Source organism: Vicia villosa, unplaced genomic scaffold, assembly GCF_029867415.1.
Source record: "Vicia villosa cultivar HV-30 ecotype Madison, WI unplaced genomic scaffold, Vvil1.0 ctg.000353F_1_1, whole genome shotgun sequence".
Lineage (NCBI taxonomy): Eukaryota > Viridiplantae > Streptophyta > Magnoliopsida > Fabales > Fabaceae > Vicia > Vicia villosa.
The window spans coordinates 788,397-807,506 of NW_026705160.1; the positions used below are offsets into that span (position 1 = coordinate 788,397).

Below are 19,110 nucleotides of genomic sequence, written 5' to 3' on the forward strand. Positions count from 1 at the left end.
AATGTATATCATTTTATTTGATTTTGAAGTTTTAGGATTCTTAGTATTTTTTCCAGAAACTCATGAACTATGGTTTAAATAAATTGTTGATTGATACATGATTAGAATCGTGAGGAGGAACTGAACAATATTCATGTTTTAATTTTTGAAAAGATTGTTGTAGTTTCTCTAAGATTGTCATGCATTTTGGTAAAACCAACCTAGCTGAAACATGTTGAATAAAATGTGTTGAAGCGGTAAAGCGGCAAGCAACAAAAGTTTTGGAAGTATTTATCCGGGAATTTATCGTCTCCACAAGGACTAGTGCATTGAACTGCCGTTCAACAGTTTCCACAGTTATGAGTTTGGATCGAATTGTTTAAAACATAAAAACTGAAAAGTAAATATTAACACAAAAGAATTCATTCTTCCGCAAGAAAAGACTCATCAAGTATGGCATATAATCTACTTCTCACAAACTTAAACTTATCGACCAATTACACTCAACCTACAATACTCGTCAATGTCATCTGGCATCGCTCGCACCCTGAGTCATTTCTAACCCAAAGTAGATAGAACTACTATATCATCTCGGTGACAATCTCTCAGCACACCTCAACAACACATCAGACATCCATATCAATCGTATCGACGATCTCTGAACCGACACAACCAACACGAAAGCATTAAGCTTCGACACTCATAAAGATTGTTAGCTCTAAATCTATCTCTAAAATCCAGAAACTAACAGATAATCATCCTAGATAAGGATTCAAGAACTCTATCTCTAAAACAACCCAAATCCCCAGCACAGAGCAAAAATCTAAGACAACAATAAACAAAGATTTGTAAAGCAAGCTTTATATAACGCCATGTGCGACAAATATACATGAATTCAAAGTAAATATATATACAACACCAAACTAAGAGAAATACATAGAGAGAAATAGAGATAAAACCACAAATCTTTCGGTTTGTCAGCTCCAGTTGATGAGCAATCCACCTCTGAATCACTGAATTAAAGACCCAAAGTTGTTATCTAAGCTAATCCTAAAGAAAAATGGGTGGAATTGGCGTGGGAGAAAAAAATCCCCAAAACTAACCACAAAAAACCTAAAATGAAATTGAAGTATAAACAAATTCTGCTATGCGACTTTCGTCTGGCGAGCCAATTGCTCTGCCCGGTGAAACCTTTATTCCTGGCTACACAGCCTCTGCCCCGTCAATAAGCTGGCAAAATATCTTCTTTCGCCCGACGAACGAAATTCCTTGCCTGACGACTCCTTCTTCTTCCACCCGGTGACCAAGAGGCGGCCCAAGGCAGAAGCAAGACCATAATTTTCCAACGCTCGCCCGGCGAGCCAATTGCTCCGTCGGGCGACTCACACTAGAAGCACTTCTTATTTTCTTCATTTGCTTCTTCTTTTATTGATCCAAAATTGCATCTTTGAAGATTTATTACTCAATGCTCCATACATGCTTTAATACCTACAATATTGAATGAAAAACTATTAGTCGGTACATAAATGAATCAAAAACTCGATAAAACACAAAGTATACGTATTGTATGTAATATACACAAAACACATCTAAATTGAGGAAAAAGAGAAGATAAGTGCCGCAAAACTATACACAATATAACTACAATTTGGCACTTATCAAACTCTCCCCAAACTTAAACTTGTTTGTCCCTAAACAAGAATCAACTAACTCGAGGAAACAAAAGCAAAAATCCAAAAATCACGAATCAAAAAGTTTTGAAAAACGGAAACAAATGTATGGCTCACATGCAAAACGGTACACACAAAGAAACACACTTACCACTAAACTACGACGATAACATAAACATGCACAAATGCTAAATACAAAGAATATGTCAAACATTCTAAAACAACACTAGTTCAAAAATGAATCACACCTAGCACACAATCATCGATAGATGAAAAACACAAAAGTGGGGTATTTTCACTCATCCAACAATCTTGCAAACAAAAGACTAAATTATGCCGTCATCCAAAAATCGTATTAAAAGTATAAAAGCAAGAATCACAAGGGCTTTTCAAGGTTGTATCGTGGTCGGGTGAACAAATAAGGGATAATTCCTATTTTCTTAGAGATCACGCAACAGACTTTGTGCAGCCACCTTGCTGCGGTTTTAGGTCCAATTCAGTTAATACTAATTCTATATAAAGACTGGCCTAAACTTATCTTTGAGTGGAACTGGTATTTGTATTTTTAGGGTTCTAGGTAGGGTTGTTCAAAAAAACCATGAACTGAACCGAACCGCTGAACTGTACCAAACTGAAGCTAAACTAACCAAACCATTAGTAATGGTTAGTGAACCAAACTTATATTTTATTAATGGTTCAAGAACCGAACCGTTAAGCAATTAACCAATCTTTAATTAACTCTGAACCGAACCGTTTGTTATATTAGTATCTAAATTGACTTTTTTTCAAAAATAAAAAATTTAAATAAAAAATTTTGATTTTTTTAAATTAAAAAAATTATTTTTTTTCGAAAATTAAAAATTCATGTTTTTACGAAAAATAAAAAAGTCATTTTTAAAAAAAATAAAAACGTCGATATACTCGTACGTGAATTGCGCTTCCACCGTAAGTTTCGTATTCAAACCACCGTTTCCACCGATTCCAATTCTTTCTTTCAAACACCGGAAGTTTCATATTCAAACCACCATTTCCACCGTTCATCTTAGATATTGTGCAAGAAATCACTCAGATCTCACCAAATACTCATGCTTTCTGATTCCTTGAAATCAAGAAATGTGATTGTGCTTCATTTCCGATCTTCAACTCAACATGAATTGAATGATTCTGAAATCAAAACAATCACAAACCTCATGTAGACTCGTGTTTCCTACCCGTGGATATGAATCGAAGTTCTAGATACCAATTGTTGGTGCACAGCAGAACAAGAAAAACAAAGAATAAGAAGATGTAAACAGAAGAAGAGAGAAAAAGTTGTAACTAACTTTTATTCAATTGAAAAACCGGTTATAGAAATGATTCTACACACATTCTATTTTTATATTTACAAAAAAAAACTAGTAACAAATCAGTGCATACACACGAGTTCTGGCTTGTTACGCGCATTTGTTTATATAATGTACATATTTTAAATCGAAGGTTAAAAAATATATATATATTTAGATCAATAAAAATTTCTCCCTATATAAAAATATTTAAATTAATAATAGATTTTTTCCCGTATACCATTTTTTGATCAAAAATATTTGATAATAAATACCATTTCTCGTATATAAAAATATTTAGATCAATAATAGATTTTTGCCGTATACAAATATTATTTTTCTTTAGGTATCATTTACAATAATATTTGGATCAATAGTAAATTTTCTTATTTAAAAACATTAAGATCAATAATAAATTTTTCTCGTATACTATTTTTGAATAAAAAATATTTGGATCCTAAATACAATTTTTCGAATATAAAAATATTTAGATCAATGATATATTTTTTTTCTGTATACAAATATTATTTTTGTTTAGGTATCATTTACAAAAATATTTGGTTCAATAGTAAATTTTCGTATATAAAATTATTTAGATCAATAATAGATTTTTTTTACCGTATACCATTTTAACCAAAAATATTTGGATCATAAATATCATTTTTGGTATATAAAAATATATAGATCAATAATAGACTTTTTTCCCGAATACAAATATTATTTTTTTAGGTATCATTTACAAAAATATTTGGATCAATAGTAAATGTTCATATATAAAAATATTTAGATCAATAATAATTTTTCCCAGTATATATCATTTTTTAATAAAAAATATTTTGATCATAAATACCATTTTTCGTATATAAAATATTTATATCGATAAAAGATTTTTTTCCCGTATATAAATATGATTTTTGTTTAGATATCATTTACAAAAATTTTTGATCAATAGTAAATTTTCTTATATAAAAATATTTAGATCAATAATAGATTTTCCCGTATACTATTTTTGAATAAAAAATATTTGGATCATAAATACCATTTTTTGTATATAAAAATATATAGATCTTTAATAAAAAAAATTTGTATATAAATATTAGTTTTATTTAAACAAAATTTTAATCTTTATTATTAAAAATATATTTAGAAAAATGAAAAAATTGTTATATTTAAAAGACATAAAAACATATTTAATTTTATAATTAGATAGAAGAGAGAGAAAAGAATAGTTATAGAATGAAAGAAAGGTAAGAAAAAGTAATATTAAAGAAAAGAAGGAAATTGTAATTAAATCAAATGACATCATTAATTGATCCTAATTTTGACAACGAAAGACATAATAGAACGGACATGTAGTTGAAAGAAAATAAAGTAACATCAGTAGTTGAAAAAAAATAAATTTTAGACACAAATTCCCTTAATTTAATGAGATTGCAGAATAAAAAGAAATGACAGAAGAAATATTTAAAAACATCTAATTTTCTTATATTATAGATATAATATATAAACAACTCATATTAGACCAATTAGACCAATTAGCTGAAACCCAACTCAAGGCCCACGACAATCTAATAGCAAATACTAAATGATTACACTTCAACACTAATTAATGACAAGCTATACGACAATCTAATAGCAAATACTAAATGATTACACTTCAACAATAATTAATGACAAGCTAACTACTATGCATATATAGTACTTAGTTTGTTGATTTGAGGTTTGAAAAGCAGGTCTTTTATTCTAATGTTTTACTTCCTCTCGTTTAAGAAGACAACACCAAATCCTCCCTTCATATTTCTTTTCAACAACACACTTATTTCCTTCATGATGGAGCCCTCTTTGACCGAGTCTCATGCATCTCCCCATTATTTCTAACATTATTATTAAATTTATGGTCAGTCAACTCCTACCCCCTCATTTAAGCGTATAGGAAAAATCAAGAATATAAAATTTTTCTATAAGTTTATGGTCAGTCAACTCAAAAATCCTACACCCTCACCTCACTTTTATAGCACACCCTCACCTCATTCTCATCATTCTCATTCATACAAAACTTTTTTTACAATGCCTCTCCTTCCCTTTCTTTGTTTTCTTTTTTTCATAATAGTTTCCCAAGCCAAAGCCGGAGATTCTGTATCATACGGAGATCTTGTATCAAAGAGAGATCCTGCATCATGTGATAACGAAAGAGGCAATTACACAGCCACCAGCACCTACGACAACAACCTCAAAACCGTTATATCTAGTTTCTCTTCTCATAAAGAAATTAACTACGGCTTCTACAATTTCTCGTATGGCCAGGATCCAAACAAAGTATATGCCATTGGAATGTGTAGTGGAGATGTTAAGCCCAATGAGTGTCTAACATACCTAAACAGTTCTTTTGCCTATCTTAGAGAGAAGTGTCCAAATCAAAAAGAGGCGATTGTTTGGGGTTGGAATTTAACTTTGTGGTACTCAAATCGCTCAATATTTAGGATAGTGGATACCAAGCCTACAACGAGTTTAACATCTTCGGCAGCTGTAACCGACATGAACAAGTACAACGACGGACTGAATAAACTGTTGACAGATCTTAAAGACAAAGCTGCATCAGGTGACTCCCGTCGTAAATATGATGCAGATAAGTATGAGTATGCAAATTTTGAAACTATATATGGTTCTGTGCAGTGTGTGCCTGAATTGTCATCGCAACAATGTATTGATTGTTTGGAAGCAATAATTTCAGAAATTCCAATTTGTTGTAATGGCACGACGGGAGGACGACTTCTTAAACGAAGTTGCCATCTTAGATATGAAACTAATAGATTCTATAATGCTACCATTGAGTTAGACTCAGTTGCAACTCCACCATCACCATCCACCAATAACATTTCTTCAGGTACTTAATTTTCACATCAATCTACTAAAGATGCTGACTTAAAAATCACACACAGTGAAAATATTAGTAATTGACACTAAATTTGTGGTGCAGGACACAACAAAACACGTACTGTCATCGCGATAGCAGTGCCATCTGTTTTTGTGGTTTTGGTAGCTATTCTTACATGTTTCTGTTGGCGGGTGAGAAAACCAAAACACGGTTTTGAAGGTATATAGCACTAGTTTAAGATTTCTGTTAATTAAACTATAATTCCTACAAAAATCATTTTAAAATATGGAGCTTTAATTTAGGTTGACTAAGTTGCAAGGATTAATATTATCCACAAAAAACATTATATATTAAAATTTAGTTGAAGATTGTTTTTAAAGAAATTAAAAATATAATCAATCCATTAAACAACCAAATGTAAATATGTGTTTTAATAGCACGAATCATGCAAATTACTTGGTCACATCTAGGAATATCAAAAATTGAGAAGTAAAATACGTTTCTCTCTAGTTTTATATCTCATGTGTAGGAAATGTTTTTTTACATCGGGTCGAAAAGTACATTCTACATCGGGTCTGGTCCAATGTAAATCCTAGCAATGTAGTAAATCAAAGACAATTTATATCAGGTCATATCAGTTGAATGCTATGTCTAATGTGAAAAAAATACAATTTTTTTAATAAAAATATATGTAATATTTAACATCGGTTGCCTCAATATTTCTATTTCATTATGGTAATTTATTTTTATAAATTAAACTATGTATATTTAGAGAGGTCTGCAAGTATTTATAACATATCGACTTGTATTTGTACTTTTAAAAAAACTAACTTATTTAACTTGGTTAATGTCTTAAGCTAACAATGAAGAATACGAAGACGATGGAGAAGATGAAGTAATGGTTTTTGAGTCATTGCAATTTAGCTTTGATACTATACAGGTTGCTACAAATCGCTTTTCAAATTCAAATAAAATTGGGCATGGAGGATTTGGAGATGTTTATCGGGTAAGGCTTCATTTTTTCTCTCTTAAAAATAGTGCATGTTATCAAAATATTATAGTAGAAATTTCTGTTTACTATATCTAAAATTGAAATTTTTTTAGGGTAAACTTTCTAATGGACAAATGATTGCGGTCAAAAGGTTATCAATAGATTCCGTTCAAGGAGACAAAGAATTTAAAAATGAAGTAACATTAGTAGCCAAACTTCAACATCGGAATTTAGTTAGGCTACTTGGTTTCAGTCTAGAAGGAAGAGAAAGACTACTTATTTATGAATTTGTTGTGAATAAAAGTCTAGATTACTTCCTATTCGGTAGGTTATAATATAAACTTAATAATGTCTAGACAAATTATAACTACTAAAATAGTTTCAAAAATCATATATCTTTATTGGTGCAGATCCAACAAAGAAAACACTATTGAATTGGGGAAAGCGCTATGAAATCATAAAAGGTATTGCACGAGGTCTTCTTTATCTTCATGAGGATTCTCGCTTGCGCATTATACATCGTGATCTCAAAGCAAGTAACATTCTCTTAGACATTGAGATGAATCCTAAAATAGCTGATTTTGGATTGGCAAAGTTGTTTGTTCTCGACCAAACTCAAGGAAATACTAATAGAATTGTTGGAACCTAGTAAGTCTTTTCATATTGCTAAAGTTTACTGATTGTCATTAATTTGAATCGACTATAAGTAAAGTATTTATTTCAAATTTTAACTTAGTTACTTGTATCAACAGTTTATTCCAAGTTTTCGAAGTTTTATTTGAAAGATATAAGAGCCAAGCATTTTTAAAAAGTATCAAAATGTATGATTGAAGGATAACATAAAACACTTTTTCAATTTAAAAATCAAGATTAGAACATTGTTACTGATACCTTTAGTCTTATATAAGAATTGAAGGAAACTTATTAACTTTTCATTTCATAATTTTTGTATTGATCAAGATTGTCTACTATTGTATGCAGTGGATATATGGCACCAGAATATGCAATGCATGGACAATTTTCTGTAAAATCAGATGTATTTAGTTTTGGAGTATTGGTTCTTGAGATAATAAGTGGTCATAAAAATAGTTCAAATATTTGTGTTGGAAATGATGTTGAGTACCTACTGAGTTATGTAAGTAACACATTTCTTACCATAATTTGTTGAAATTTATTTATGTCCTATAGCTAATTGTATTTTCAATATCTGTATTTGATTAAATTCTTGCAGGCATGGAAAAGCTGGAAAGAGGGAAGAGCGACAAATATTATAGATCCATTATTAAAAAACATTTCACAAAATGAAATAATGAGATGCCTTCATATTGGTCTACTCTGTCTTCAAGAAGAAGTAGAAGACAGACCAACCATGGCTAGTGTTGCACTCATGCTTAATAGTCATTCTATTACTCTATCAATACCTTCGAAGCCCGCTTATTTTTATGGAAGTGAAACTAGAAGCTTACAAAATATGCAGATATCAGATGGGAATCCTGATAGATCAACATCACATGAATCGATAAACGAGGCTTCAATTACTGATCCATATCCACGATAGATTTCATTCATCAGAGAGTTATACATTTTTTTGTCTTTAAGTATTTTCTATTCTATTTTTATTACTAAATTGCAAATCTTAGACAATTCAATCTATGAAATTACAAACATTAAGGATTTTTTGTCTAGTATAAATACTCGATAAGAAAACTGCATTTATTCTTTTCATCATCGGTATGCCATAAGCATTTTGAATGCATTTTCCATCCCTTACACGTGATTACATCATCTTTAAACATTAAACAAGACACACATCTTTATCAAACACCAAATATAACTAGCACACTCTGTTATGAATAAAATATAAAAATCAGCATAAAAGCATATACTTTTCCAAAATTTATATTTGATACCAAATTTTTGAAAAAACTAACATAAAATATAAAAATTTGAAAAAAAAATGAAAAATTGTTTTTTATATTTTATTTATTCAAAAGATATTAAGAGCATTGTTTAAAAAAAAGTGGATCACCTACTATTAGGTTTCCGCTATTAGACCATCCATCATTTAATTAATGTATCTTGCGGTTAACTGATGAAGAACTTCCTAGCATTTTTCATCTTGTACTCTTTTCATGCAATGCATTTGGAGCAGAAAGCTATAAACAACTATATCCAAAAGTCTCTCTATTGAATAATTAACAGAAAGAAGCTACTGGTTGTATGATTACTGCATGTTACGCTACTCGAACCAATCAATATTCGGTATTATGGAAGAATCACCTACTTTTTATACGTGGAACTTAAACAACGCATCAGAGGTTGATCAATTTAAGGAAAAAGCTACCTCAGGTAGTCATCCTCGTCGTAAGTCTGCCACGCATAATGACACCTGAGTTGTCATTTCAAGAGTGTACTGATTGTTTAGAAGCTGCTATATCAGAAATTCCTAGTTGTTGTAATAATAAGAAAGGTGAGAGAGTTGCTAAACCAAGTTGTAATATTAGATATGAAATTTCTCTCTTCATTAAGAAATAGAACACGATCAGGATGATATTGAAATCGAGGAGTCATTGCAATTCAATTTTGATACAATACAAGTTGCAACAAATAACTTTTCTGAAGCTAATAAACTCGGACATGGCGGATTTGGAATTGTTTATCAAGTAAGTAACCATTTGATTTAGATGTATATCATATTCTTCCTCGTGAAAGAACTTACATGTCCGTTTAGTTGGTGTTTTTTTAAAAATTATTTTTATATTATTATATAATTTGTGTAAAAAATTTTTTACAAAGATTTCACAAAAATTTCAAATAAAAATTTGGTTTGAATAGTTACTCTTAAAATGTTATTTTAAGTATTTTATCGAAACTTTTTTTAGATATCAAAATTTCAAAAAATCACTTAATTTTGCAGCTATTTCAAATAGTTTTTTTATAAAAATCATTTTCGAAATACAATTTTTTTTTAAAAATTGCAATTTCAATTATGTTTTGATCTTCAATAATGTATGTTTATGCTATATGTTGTCAAAATTAATATTTCAATTTAGAAAAAATGAATAGAAAAAAATTTGTAATATTTAAAAAAACAGTTTTATAAAATCCATTTTTAAAAATATAAAGAAAAATTAACTTTTTTAAAGCTAAAATAAACAGACTCTTAATCATATATATACAAATGTTTTTTTTTAAAAATAAATAATGATTCAAATAACCTTAAAATGGATACAAAGAGGTCTATAATTAGAGACAACACAAGGTACACCATTATCTCAAAATACAGTTAAAAGGCATAGTGTTCCAAAAATAAAAATAATGTGATATGTTTGCAGGGAAACTCTATACTGGACAGGTGATTGCGGTAAAATGGTTGTCAAAAGGTTCTGGTCAAGGAGATAGTGAATTTAAGAATGAAGTGCATTTACTGGCTAAACTTCAACATTGAAATTTAGTTCGACTACTTGGTTTTTGTTTAGAAGGAAAAGAAAGACTACTTATCTATGAATTTGTTCCTAATAAAAGCCTTGACTACTTTTTATTTTGTAGGTTATAATATATGCTTTATTAGATTGTTCCTCTCTTACATTAGTTTTCATTTGATAAAAAGACTATACATATTACTACTAAAGTAGCTAATTTGGTCCATGTATATAGATCCAATAAAGAGAGCACAATTAGACTGGAAAAGACGCTATAAAATTATTGACGGTATTGTTAGTGGACTTCTTTACCCTATCACGAGGATTCTTGACTTTGCATTATACATCGCGATTTTAAAGCAAGTAATATTTTCTTGGACAACGATATAAATCCTAAAATATCAAATTTTGGTATGGCCAGACTACTACGTATTGATCAAACTCAAATAAATACAAATAAAATCGTTGGAACATAGTAAGTATAAGAATATAAATTCATATCTTGTTAATTGCAATTTTTCTTTATTACTTTAATATTGTACGGCGAATAATTCATCGATGTTAACTCTTAAAATAATTTCTATGATATTTTAGTAATTTTTAAGTACTACTATGAATCATTGGTTATTATAAAAAAACTTATTCTATTAACATGAAATCAGAATTGTTAATCAAATAAATCATGTTGAATATTTGTTACTAATTAAATTATTTTATAGTGTTATGTAGTGGTTATATAGCTCTTGAATATATAATGTTTGGACAATTTTCTATAAAATCAGATGTTTTCAATTTTGGAGTATTAATTCTAGAAATTATAACTGACCTGAAAGTTTATGGCATTCTTCATGAGCAGGGTATGGAAGACTTACTTAGCTTTGTAAATCCTAATCTCTCATTATTATTTCTTTCATACCAATTTTTTTTATAAGCAAATTGGATTATAATAACAAGCACTAGAGGTGCTCAACCCAGACAAGGTTACAAGAAGGAGAAAAGGAAACAAAAAGGGCATCAAACCCCTACCGGACACAACCGGGGAACAAAACTGCCCAAGCCAAATCTACCTACAAAAACGGTCTCGGATCGACACACCAATCCGGCCAAAGAATAGTGTCATGCACCTTAAAAAAACTCATAAACCATTCCCAAGAAAAGAATTTAATAAATCTCAATCCATCAAACTTAGACAAATCCAACCCATTAAAAATCACCTCATTCCTACACTTCCAAATAGTCCAACAAAAAATTAAGTCAAAGAACCAACCCACATCTAAATTAAAATGCGACTTACAATAATTCTCCAAGCAAAAAAACCGCTCCAAAATTATTCCGGACGGGATGATAACATCCAAGTGGAGCCAAAGAAACAATTTATGCTACCAATCTCTAGCAATGTCACAATGAAGAAAGAGATGATCTAGATCCTCTTGAGCCCGACCACACAAAGAACACACCGACAAACTAGGATCTAAAAGAATTCCACGTTTAGCTAATTCAACTTTCGAAGCTAGTCTATTCCAAATCAATCTCCAACCGAAGATATGAATACGACTAGGAACCTTTGTCTTCCATACCAATGAAAAAATATGCATTAAAATATTATTACATATAACCAACATATTAAAGTAGGATTATAATTAGTGATGTATGCAATTGAGCAGGTGTGGAGAAACTGGAGGGAGTGTACAATCACAAATATAATTGATCCATCTTTAAACAATGGTTCACAAATTGAAATAATGAAATGCATTTACATTAGTTCACTATGTGTTCACGAAAATGTGGTTGAAAGACCAACTATGGCAACTATTGCACTCATGCTTAGTAGTTATTCAGTCTCTTTACCGCTCCATTTGGAGGTGCATCTTTTTGTTGGTCAAAATAAATGAGAGAGATAAAGAGAGTATAAAAGAGAAACAAGAAAAATAAATAGTAAAAAGTAATAAGAATGGTTATGAGAAATTTAAGCAAATGTTAAATTATAGCCATTCACCTTTCTTGTTTTATTGCTTATAAAGGCCTTGTATCTTTCATTTGTAATAACATCAGAACATAATCAATAAATATTTTTAGTGTAATTGAGTTGCGAAATTTTTATGTGAGGAGAGGTTAATGAATTTATGAATTTCATTTTCATTAAGTTTGTGTGCTTCCGCGTTAATTTGTTCTTCCACGAATCTGACTATAAGGAAATGTTGCGTAGTTTCCTAACAATTGGTATCAGAGCTGGTTGGTTCTTTCCGTTTCAGAAGCAGACGAAGGAAAGGTGAAAATTGAGAAGTTTGATGGTGCGGACTTCAGCTTTTGGAAGAGGCAAATAGAGGATTATTTGTATCAAAAAGGTTTGCATGAACATCTCACGGGAACGAAACCGGCGGCAATGGAGGACGATGTCGGACCCTTCTTGATAGAAAAGCTCTTGGAGTTATTCAATTAACGTTATCCAGTAATGTTGCTCTCAATATTGCAAAAGAAAAGACTACAGATGATCTTATGAAGGCTTTTTCCAACATGTACAAAAAAGTCGTCGGCCTCAAACAAAGTTCATTTGATGAAGCGGTTGTTCAACTTAAGTATGTCAAATGATGGGTCAATGGCGCAACACGTGAACAAACTCAACACTATTACAACCCAATTGAGTTCAGTTGGAATCGTATTTGATGAAGAATTACAGGCTTTGATACTTTTTTCTTCCTTTCCATAAAGTTGGAATGCTACAGTCACAGTCGTGAGTAGCTCATCGAGAAGCAATATGTTGAAATTTGATGATGTTCGTGATTTGGTTCTCAGTAAAGAGATCCAACGGAAAGAGTCGGGTGAATCATCAACCTCTTCAGTATTGCATACCGAGTCAAAAGGTAGAAGTTCAACCAGAGGAAGCGAACGCAACAAATCAAAGGTGAGACGATCAAAGTCCAAAAATCATCATACTTCTAACAGCTCGAAGACTATTGAGTGTTGTAATTGCGGGAAGATCAGACAATACAAAAATCAGTGAAAGAGTACACTGAAGAATCAGGAGGCAAAAGATGAGGCAAACATTGCTTCAACCTCAGGAGGAGGTGATGCGTTGATATGTTCTTTGGAGAGCAACGAAGAGTCTTGGGTGTTATACTCTGGAGCATCCTTTCATGCAACCTCACAGAAACTCTTCTTCAAAAATTTTGTCCCCGGGAACCTTAGTAAAGTGTACCTTGGTAATGAAAAATCTTGTGAGATTGTAGGAAAACTATTGGGTCTTGAGTTAATAGAAATTGACATGTGCGAAGATTGTATACTTGGAAAGTAGAAGCGAGTAAGCTTTCAGACAAGTGGGAGAACCTCAAAAAAGGAAAAACTCGAGCTTGTCCACTCTGATGTTTGGGGTCCAACTACCGTCTCATCTATTAGTGGGACGAAATACTTTGTGACTTTTATTGATGACCATTACACCAAGGTATGTGTATACTTTCTGAAATATAAGTCTGACATATAAAAGGCTTTCAAGGTGTGGAAATAAATGGTAGAAAACGAAACTAGATTAAAGATCAAAAAGTTCTGAACTGACAATGGTGGTGAATATGTAGACACCTAGTTCAAAAAGTTATGCTATGAACACGAAATCATAATGGAGAGGACTGTGCCATTATTTAATCAACTGAGGTCCATCGGCACCATTAGAGCACAAAATAATAAAAGAGGTGTGGAGCGGAAAAGAGGTAAAACTCGCACATCTTAGAGTTTTTGGTTGTGTAACATATGTTCATATTAATGATCATGGCAGGAATAAAGTTGATCCCAGATCAAAGAAATGCACTTTCCTCGGTTATGGTGAGGATGAGTTTGGCTATCGCCTATGGGATGATGAAAATAAAAGGAGGATACGCAGTAGAGATGTGATCTTCAATGAAAGAGTTATGTACAACGACAAACATGTCATACCCTAATTTTGATCCCCCTAAGATGTCACATCATCTGACATGTCACAATCTCCCAGTCAGATCAGTATGGATACCCAGAGCAGTCACATATTTACTAGGTATTCTATTAAGGTTTCCAGTCTATGAGATTCAGGTAAAGGATCAATAAATGGTCAACATGATCCTTAACACAATCATAGGGCCTAAGATGTTTCATCCATCCACCTATGTGTTAGCTAAAGATTTCGTTTTAGAAGAATGTCCTTCGAAGAATTGGAATTCAAAGGAAGATGGTTACTGATGATCATCTTTGAAGATAAAAATGGCTACTGATGGCCATGCTTCGAGAATGATGTTTAAGTTGGAACAAAGATAGTTAGCACTGAAGCTAAATTCGAAAGGAATTGTCTTTTGGGACTTAAACGTTTTCGCGAAATATGCAAAGTACTGAAGCTTAGCGTATTTTCGTATTCTTGTTTCTAATTATGTTGCCACGCGTCGAAGGGAGATTCAGGCGGGATGATTTGAATTTCGAAGTAGTTTATGTAACCGCACGAAGACCGATGGCATCCCTGGATTTTCTGTGGGAAACGTGGCATTAGATTAGTATAGGACCGTTAGGGTCGAAACTAGTATAAATAAGGGTCTTAATGTTAGGATTCCGTGTGTTCATTTTGTACAAATCACTCACATATTACTCAAGTATCAAGTGTTAAGAGAAAGAGTTCGCTGAGAAATGTACGTATGACACCAACACCATTTTAAATACATGTGTATTTTTCTTTATTCAAATATCTTTCGATATTACTGCATTCCATTTACTTTATGCCATTTATATTCCTGCATCTTTACTTTCATGTCATCTAATTTTCGAAGCATTTAACTTTTCCGCACTTTAAGATTCTTGCACTTTTACAGTTTTGTCTTATGTTTTATCTTTAACTTACCTTTCGCTGATGTTATATTTACGTGTATAACAAGGTGATTTCTAATCTTTATTTCCTTGATTAAGTATTTCTTATTTCGAGACACACCAACCATAGACATAATTCGAACTATCATGAATAACAACCTTTTTAACTATGTCCTAGGATCAATCTAGTCGATCATGCGAGTAACCAAATCATATTTATTATAGTTTAGAAGACTAGCGGTTGTTTACCGGAAATCACTGTAAACAAATTGGAACGCCCAGTGGGACAGTGTCAAGCAGATTGTTATTAATCGATTGTTTTGTTTTGTCTAGAAAATATCAAGACCTTGTATGAACCTTAGGAACAGTAAATTAACAAACAGTGCACAACCGATTCCCAAACGAAGGTACAACAAGAAAATGGTCGTTACGACCAGTGCAGGGGGAGATCAAGATCCCCCACAAGGGTCAGGAACAGGAGCGGCAAATTCTACGCATGTTTCGACTTCTATTCAAGGAGCGCAGGATATACCGGGTCCGACTGGATCGAGACCTATGGATAGTTCCCAGGCTATACTTGAAAATAATGCAGCAACGACAAGGACTATTCCAGTTTTAGTATCGACTACCGCGCCTCCATCCTCAAGTGCGAGCGAAATGCAACTTGCCTCGACAAATGCTGCAAATCAGTTATTTACCCCAAGATCATCCGCGTTCGAATGGAGACCAAACAGTCAATATGGAATGCCATATCCATACATGACAGGTACACGAGGAGCAGGACCTACATACACTACAACTAACCCAGCAACGTTTTCGCCAAATGCTGGTTCAGTGGGTCGAAGCGCACAAAACACTGGCTTCTCTGCCCAAATACCCAATTTTACCACAAGCAATCAAGCAGCATTCCGACAAGAGATGGACGCAAGTAACCACGATATGTTAGGAATCCTGGCCAAAGAATTAGCGTCAATCTTAAATCCATTAGCAACCAATATTGCTAATACTAATCGAGAGAATGTAGAAACTTTTCAAAAAATATCTTCCCAAATGAATCGAATGGCAGAATTCATCGGAGTTCAACTACCCAAGAGGAGAAATAACCAATCCTCTTATCGAGAAGGCGATCCTATTCTAGAACGTATCCAAAATGCGGTTCCTCCGCCTGGTGCAACCACTACTGGCGTGATTCCTCCATAAAGAACAACAATGGTCGAAAGGAATCGGGTAATAGATTTAGAGGCTTCGAATCAAAGAACTGTTCCCGTCCAGCAAGAGTTTGAGGAAGAAAGACCCATATTAAGGGTAATAGGTAGGAACGAACACCCAGACGAAGTAGTTCAGAGAATCAGGAGAGAAAACCTGGCTACAGAGAATAACCTAACTGCCATGATAGAGAGAGTTATGGCCAATAATGGCCTCAGTACTGGACTTCGACGCCCAAATTATACATCCCCCATAGCAGATTATATTATGCAAACAGAATTACCAAGAGGGACCAAAGTACCCAAATTCACAAAGTTTTCAGGGGACACTAGTGAATCAACGGTGGAACATATTGCCAGGTATCTGACAGAAGCAGGAGATTTAGCAGGGAATGAGGATTTAAGGATTAAATACTTCCCTAGTTCGCTGGCAAAAAATGCTTTTGTTTGGTTCACTACCTTACCCCCAAATTCCATAGATGCATGGGCACACTTGGAAAGATTATTCCATGAACAATTCTACATGGGTCAAACCAAGATAAGTCTGAAATAATTGGCTAGCATCAAGAGGAAGTTCACAGAACCTATAGATGAGTATCTAAACAGGTTCCATTTGTTAAAGTCAAGATGTTTCACGACTGTCCCAGAACATGAACTAGTCGAAATGGCTGCTGGTGGTTTAGATTATTCAATTAGAAAGAAACTGGATACTCAATATCTAAGGGATATGGCCCAGTTGGCAGATAGGGTTCGACAGGTCGAACGCTTAAAAGCAGAAAAGGCTAGGGCAAACAAGGGATACAAGAAAGAAAGGGTAGCGTACGTCGAAGCAGAAGACGTTGACAACGAATCTGTCGAAGACTCATACAGTGTAGAAGAGGTCGAAGTAGATCTAGCCGAACTAAAAGAAGCACCACCTTATGCTTGCAAATTACTTACCCCTGCCAATGGAAAAAATCCAGTAGAGAATGATAAGAGCGATAGATTTCCTAAGAAAACTTATACATTTGATGTCACTAAGTGTGACGAAATATTTGATTTACTAGTGAAAGATGGCCAAATGATAGTGCCTCCTAATTCTAAAATTCCTCCGTTAGAACAACAGAATAAGAGAGGTTGTTGTAAATATCATGGTTTTTTAGGCCATAAAACCTCACAATGTTTTCTTTTTAGGGATCTAATTCAGAATGCTATCAGAGATGGACGTTTGAAATTTGCTGATAAGGCTAAGAGCCACATGAAGGTCGACACAAACCCCTTGAACATTGCTGACACTAACCTGTGTGAACCACTTGATGTCAACATGGTAGAGGTGTCTGAAGTCGAAGTTGCTGAACCAGAAATGATGTCAACTGGAAAGCAGGCTACTGAAGGCCTAAATAACAATACAGTCTTCAATACTGATGTTGAAGAATCCTACAATGCAGAGACGAATGAAGTTTTGAAAGAAGAAACCAGTGAGGCCACTGAAGACCTCAGGGTGAAACTTCAACAAATTCAGATTTCTGAAGCCCCTCCAGCAGTTGTTAACATGGTCAATGTTAGACGGCCTTTGTCTGAAATTGACGAACTGGAAAAATGGTTGACAAGGCAAAAGGGAAATATTGAAATTCCACCAAGAGGAGAAACCCTGAAATATTATCTCTGGAATTTCCATGAAAAGACTGGCGGAAAACAATGGATGTGTCCAAGGTGTTCGATCATGCTGAATCGAAGGGTTCAGGCTAACTTCGAAAGGGCCCTGCGAGAAAGATTGGAACAACCATGGAGAGGAGGAAATCCTTTGCTAAAGGTATACCCAAAGATGGAAGAAAGTTTGGTGGGCTTCCTGGTCAAATGCCACAGGGAAAACACTGAAATTGCACTATGTCCCAGATGTGGAGCAGTCTATGACGAAATACAGGCACGGTCATTCGAAAGGGTGTATTGTTATATGGGTAGAGAAACTCAGGGACTTCGTCATAACCTGTATGGTTTCGATATATGGACTCCATCGAAGAGACCTGACAGCCCACATCCTAGAGCTCGTAGGGTCACATTCAAAGTTTTTGCAGACATACCCAGGGATAGATGGATGCAAGCTGGTACCAGAACCAACAAATGGCGAAGTTGGGACCAAGGAGGAAGAACTGCAATTGCGTACAGGAAGAAATTCCAAACCTCAAATCGAGAGATGTACAGGTTGGAGAACTATAAAGGAAAAAATTCTATGTCCAGATCCCAATGGAGAAGACACCAGAGGATGAAGAAGGCTCAATGACAATACAAACCGAGGGAAATCGGAGAATCTAGCAGTAACCAAGTCCCAACCCAGGGGGCAAGGTCAAGCAAACCTCCGTGGAACGCAAATTGTTCGATTCTGAAAATGAGAAAGAAGAGGAAAAGATGCATTCCAGCCCTTGGAAAGAAGATGATAGAATGACAAATGATTTTGACTCTGTTGGGGTATCATCTATAAACCTCAACTGCAATGTTGTGTCTGTACTCCCTCATGAGTTTAATCAAGAAACTGAAGTTGAAGATTGTGAAGAGGCTGACGTCGAAGAGATAGCGAAACACAGACCTGTGTGTTACTATGTGCTGAACAATGGTGCAGTTGAAGAGAAGAATGCTTTCTTCGAGAGGCCTGATGAAGGTATGCGAAACCATTTGAAACCACTCTACATAAGGGCTAAGATTGAAAATGTTGGCATTAATAAAGTCTTGGTAGATGGAGGGGCAGCGGTGAACCTAATGCCCCAATACATGTGTTAGAAAGTTTAGGATAAGTATTCTTAGTTTCGTCTCCTCAGGGATTGATGCGATATTATCGCCGTTCTACAGCTCAGTGT

General features: G+C 33.6%; 1 protein-coding gene and 1 pseudogene across 1 annotated transcript; both read left to right on the top strand.

Annotated features, from left to right (window-relative positions):
- The first annotated feature begins 4,934 nt into the window (after window positions 1-4,934).
- LOC131627268 (cysteine-rich receptor-like protein kinase 29) lies at window positions 4,935-8,553 on the top strand. Its single transcript, XM_058898107.1, has 7 exons — window positions 4,935-5,855; window positions 5,949-6,065; window positions 6,704-6,852; window positions 6,951-7,161; window positions 7,248-7,485; window positions 7,819-7,972; window positions 8,069-8,553. The coding sequence occupies exons 1-7, from the start codon at window positions 4,940-4,942 to the stop codon at window positions 8,393-8,395; spliced, it is 2,112 nt and encodes a 703-aa protein (XP_058754090.1). The 5' UTR covers window positions 4,935-4,939; the 3' UTR covers window positions 8,396-8,553.
- Window positions 8,554-9,068: 515 nt separating this feature from the next.
- Window positions 9,069-13,551, top strand: LOC131627282 (cysteine-rich receptor-like protein kinase 29; annotated as a pseudogene).
- The last annotated feature ends 5,559 nt before the right edge of the window (window positions 13,552-19,110 follow it).

Excerpts from the sequence above, each read along its gene's own strand:
- LOC131627268 (XM_058898107.1), top strand. The coding sequence starts at position 4,940 with ATGGTCAGTCAACTCAAAAATCCTACACCCTCACCTCACTTTTATAGC. Across the intron at positions 6,066-6,703 it reads ACCAAAACACGGTTTTGAAG|CTAACAATGAAGAATACGAA; the intron begins GTATATAGCACT and ends TAATGTCTTAAG. Across the intron at positions 7,486-7,818 it reads AATAGAATTGTTGGAACCTA|TGGATATATGGCACCAGAAT; the intron begins GTAAGTCTTTTC and ends TATTGTATGCAG.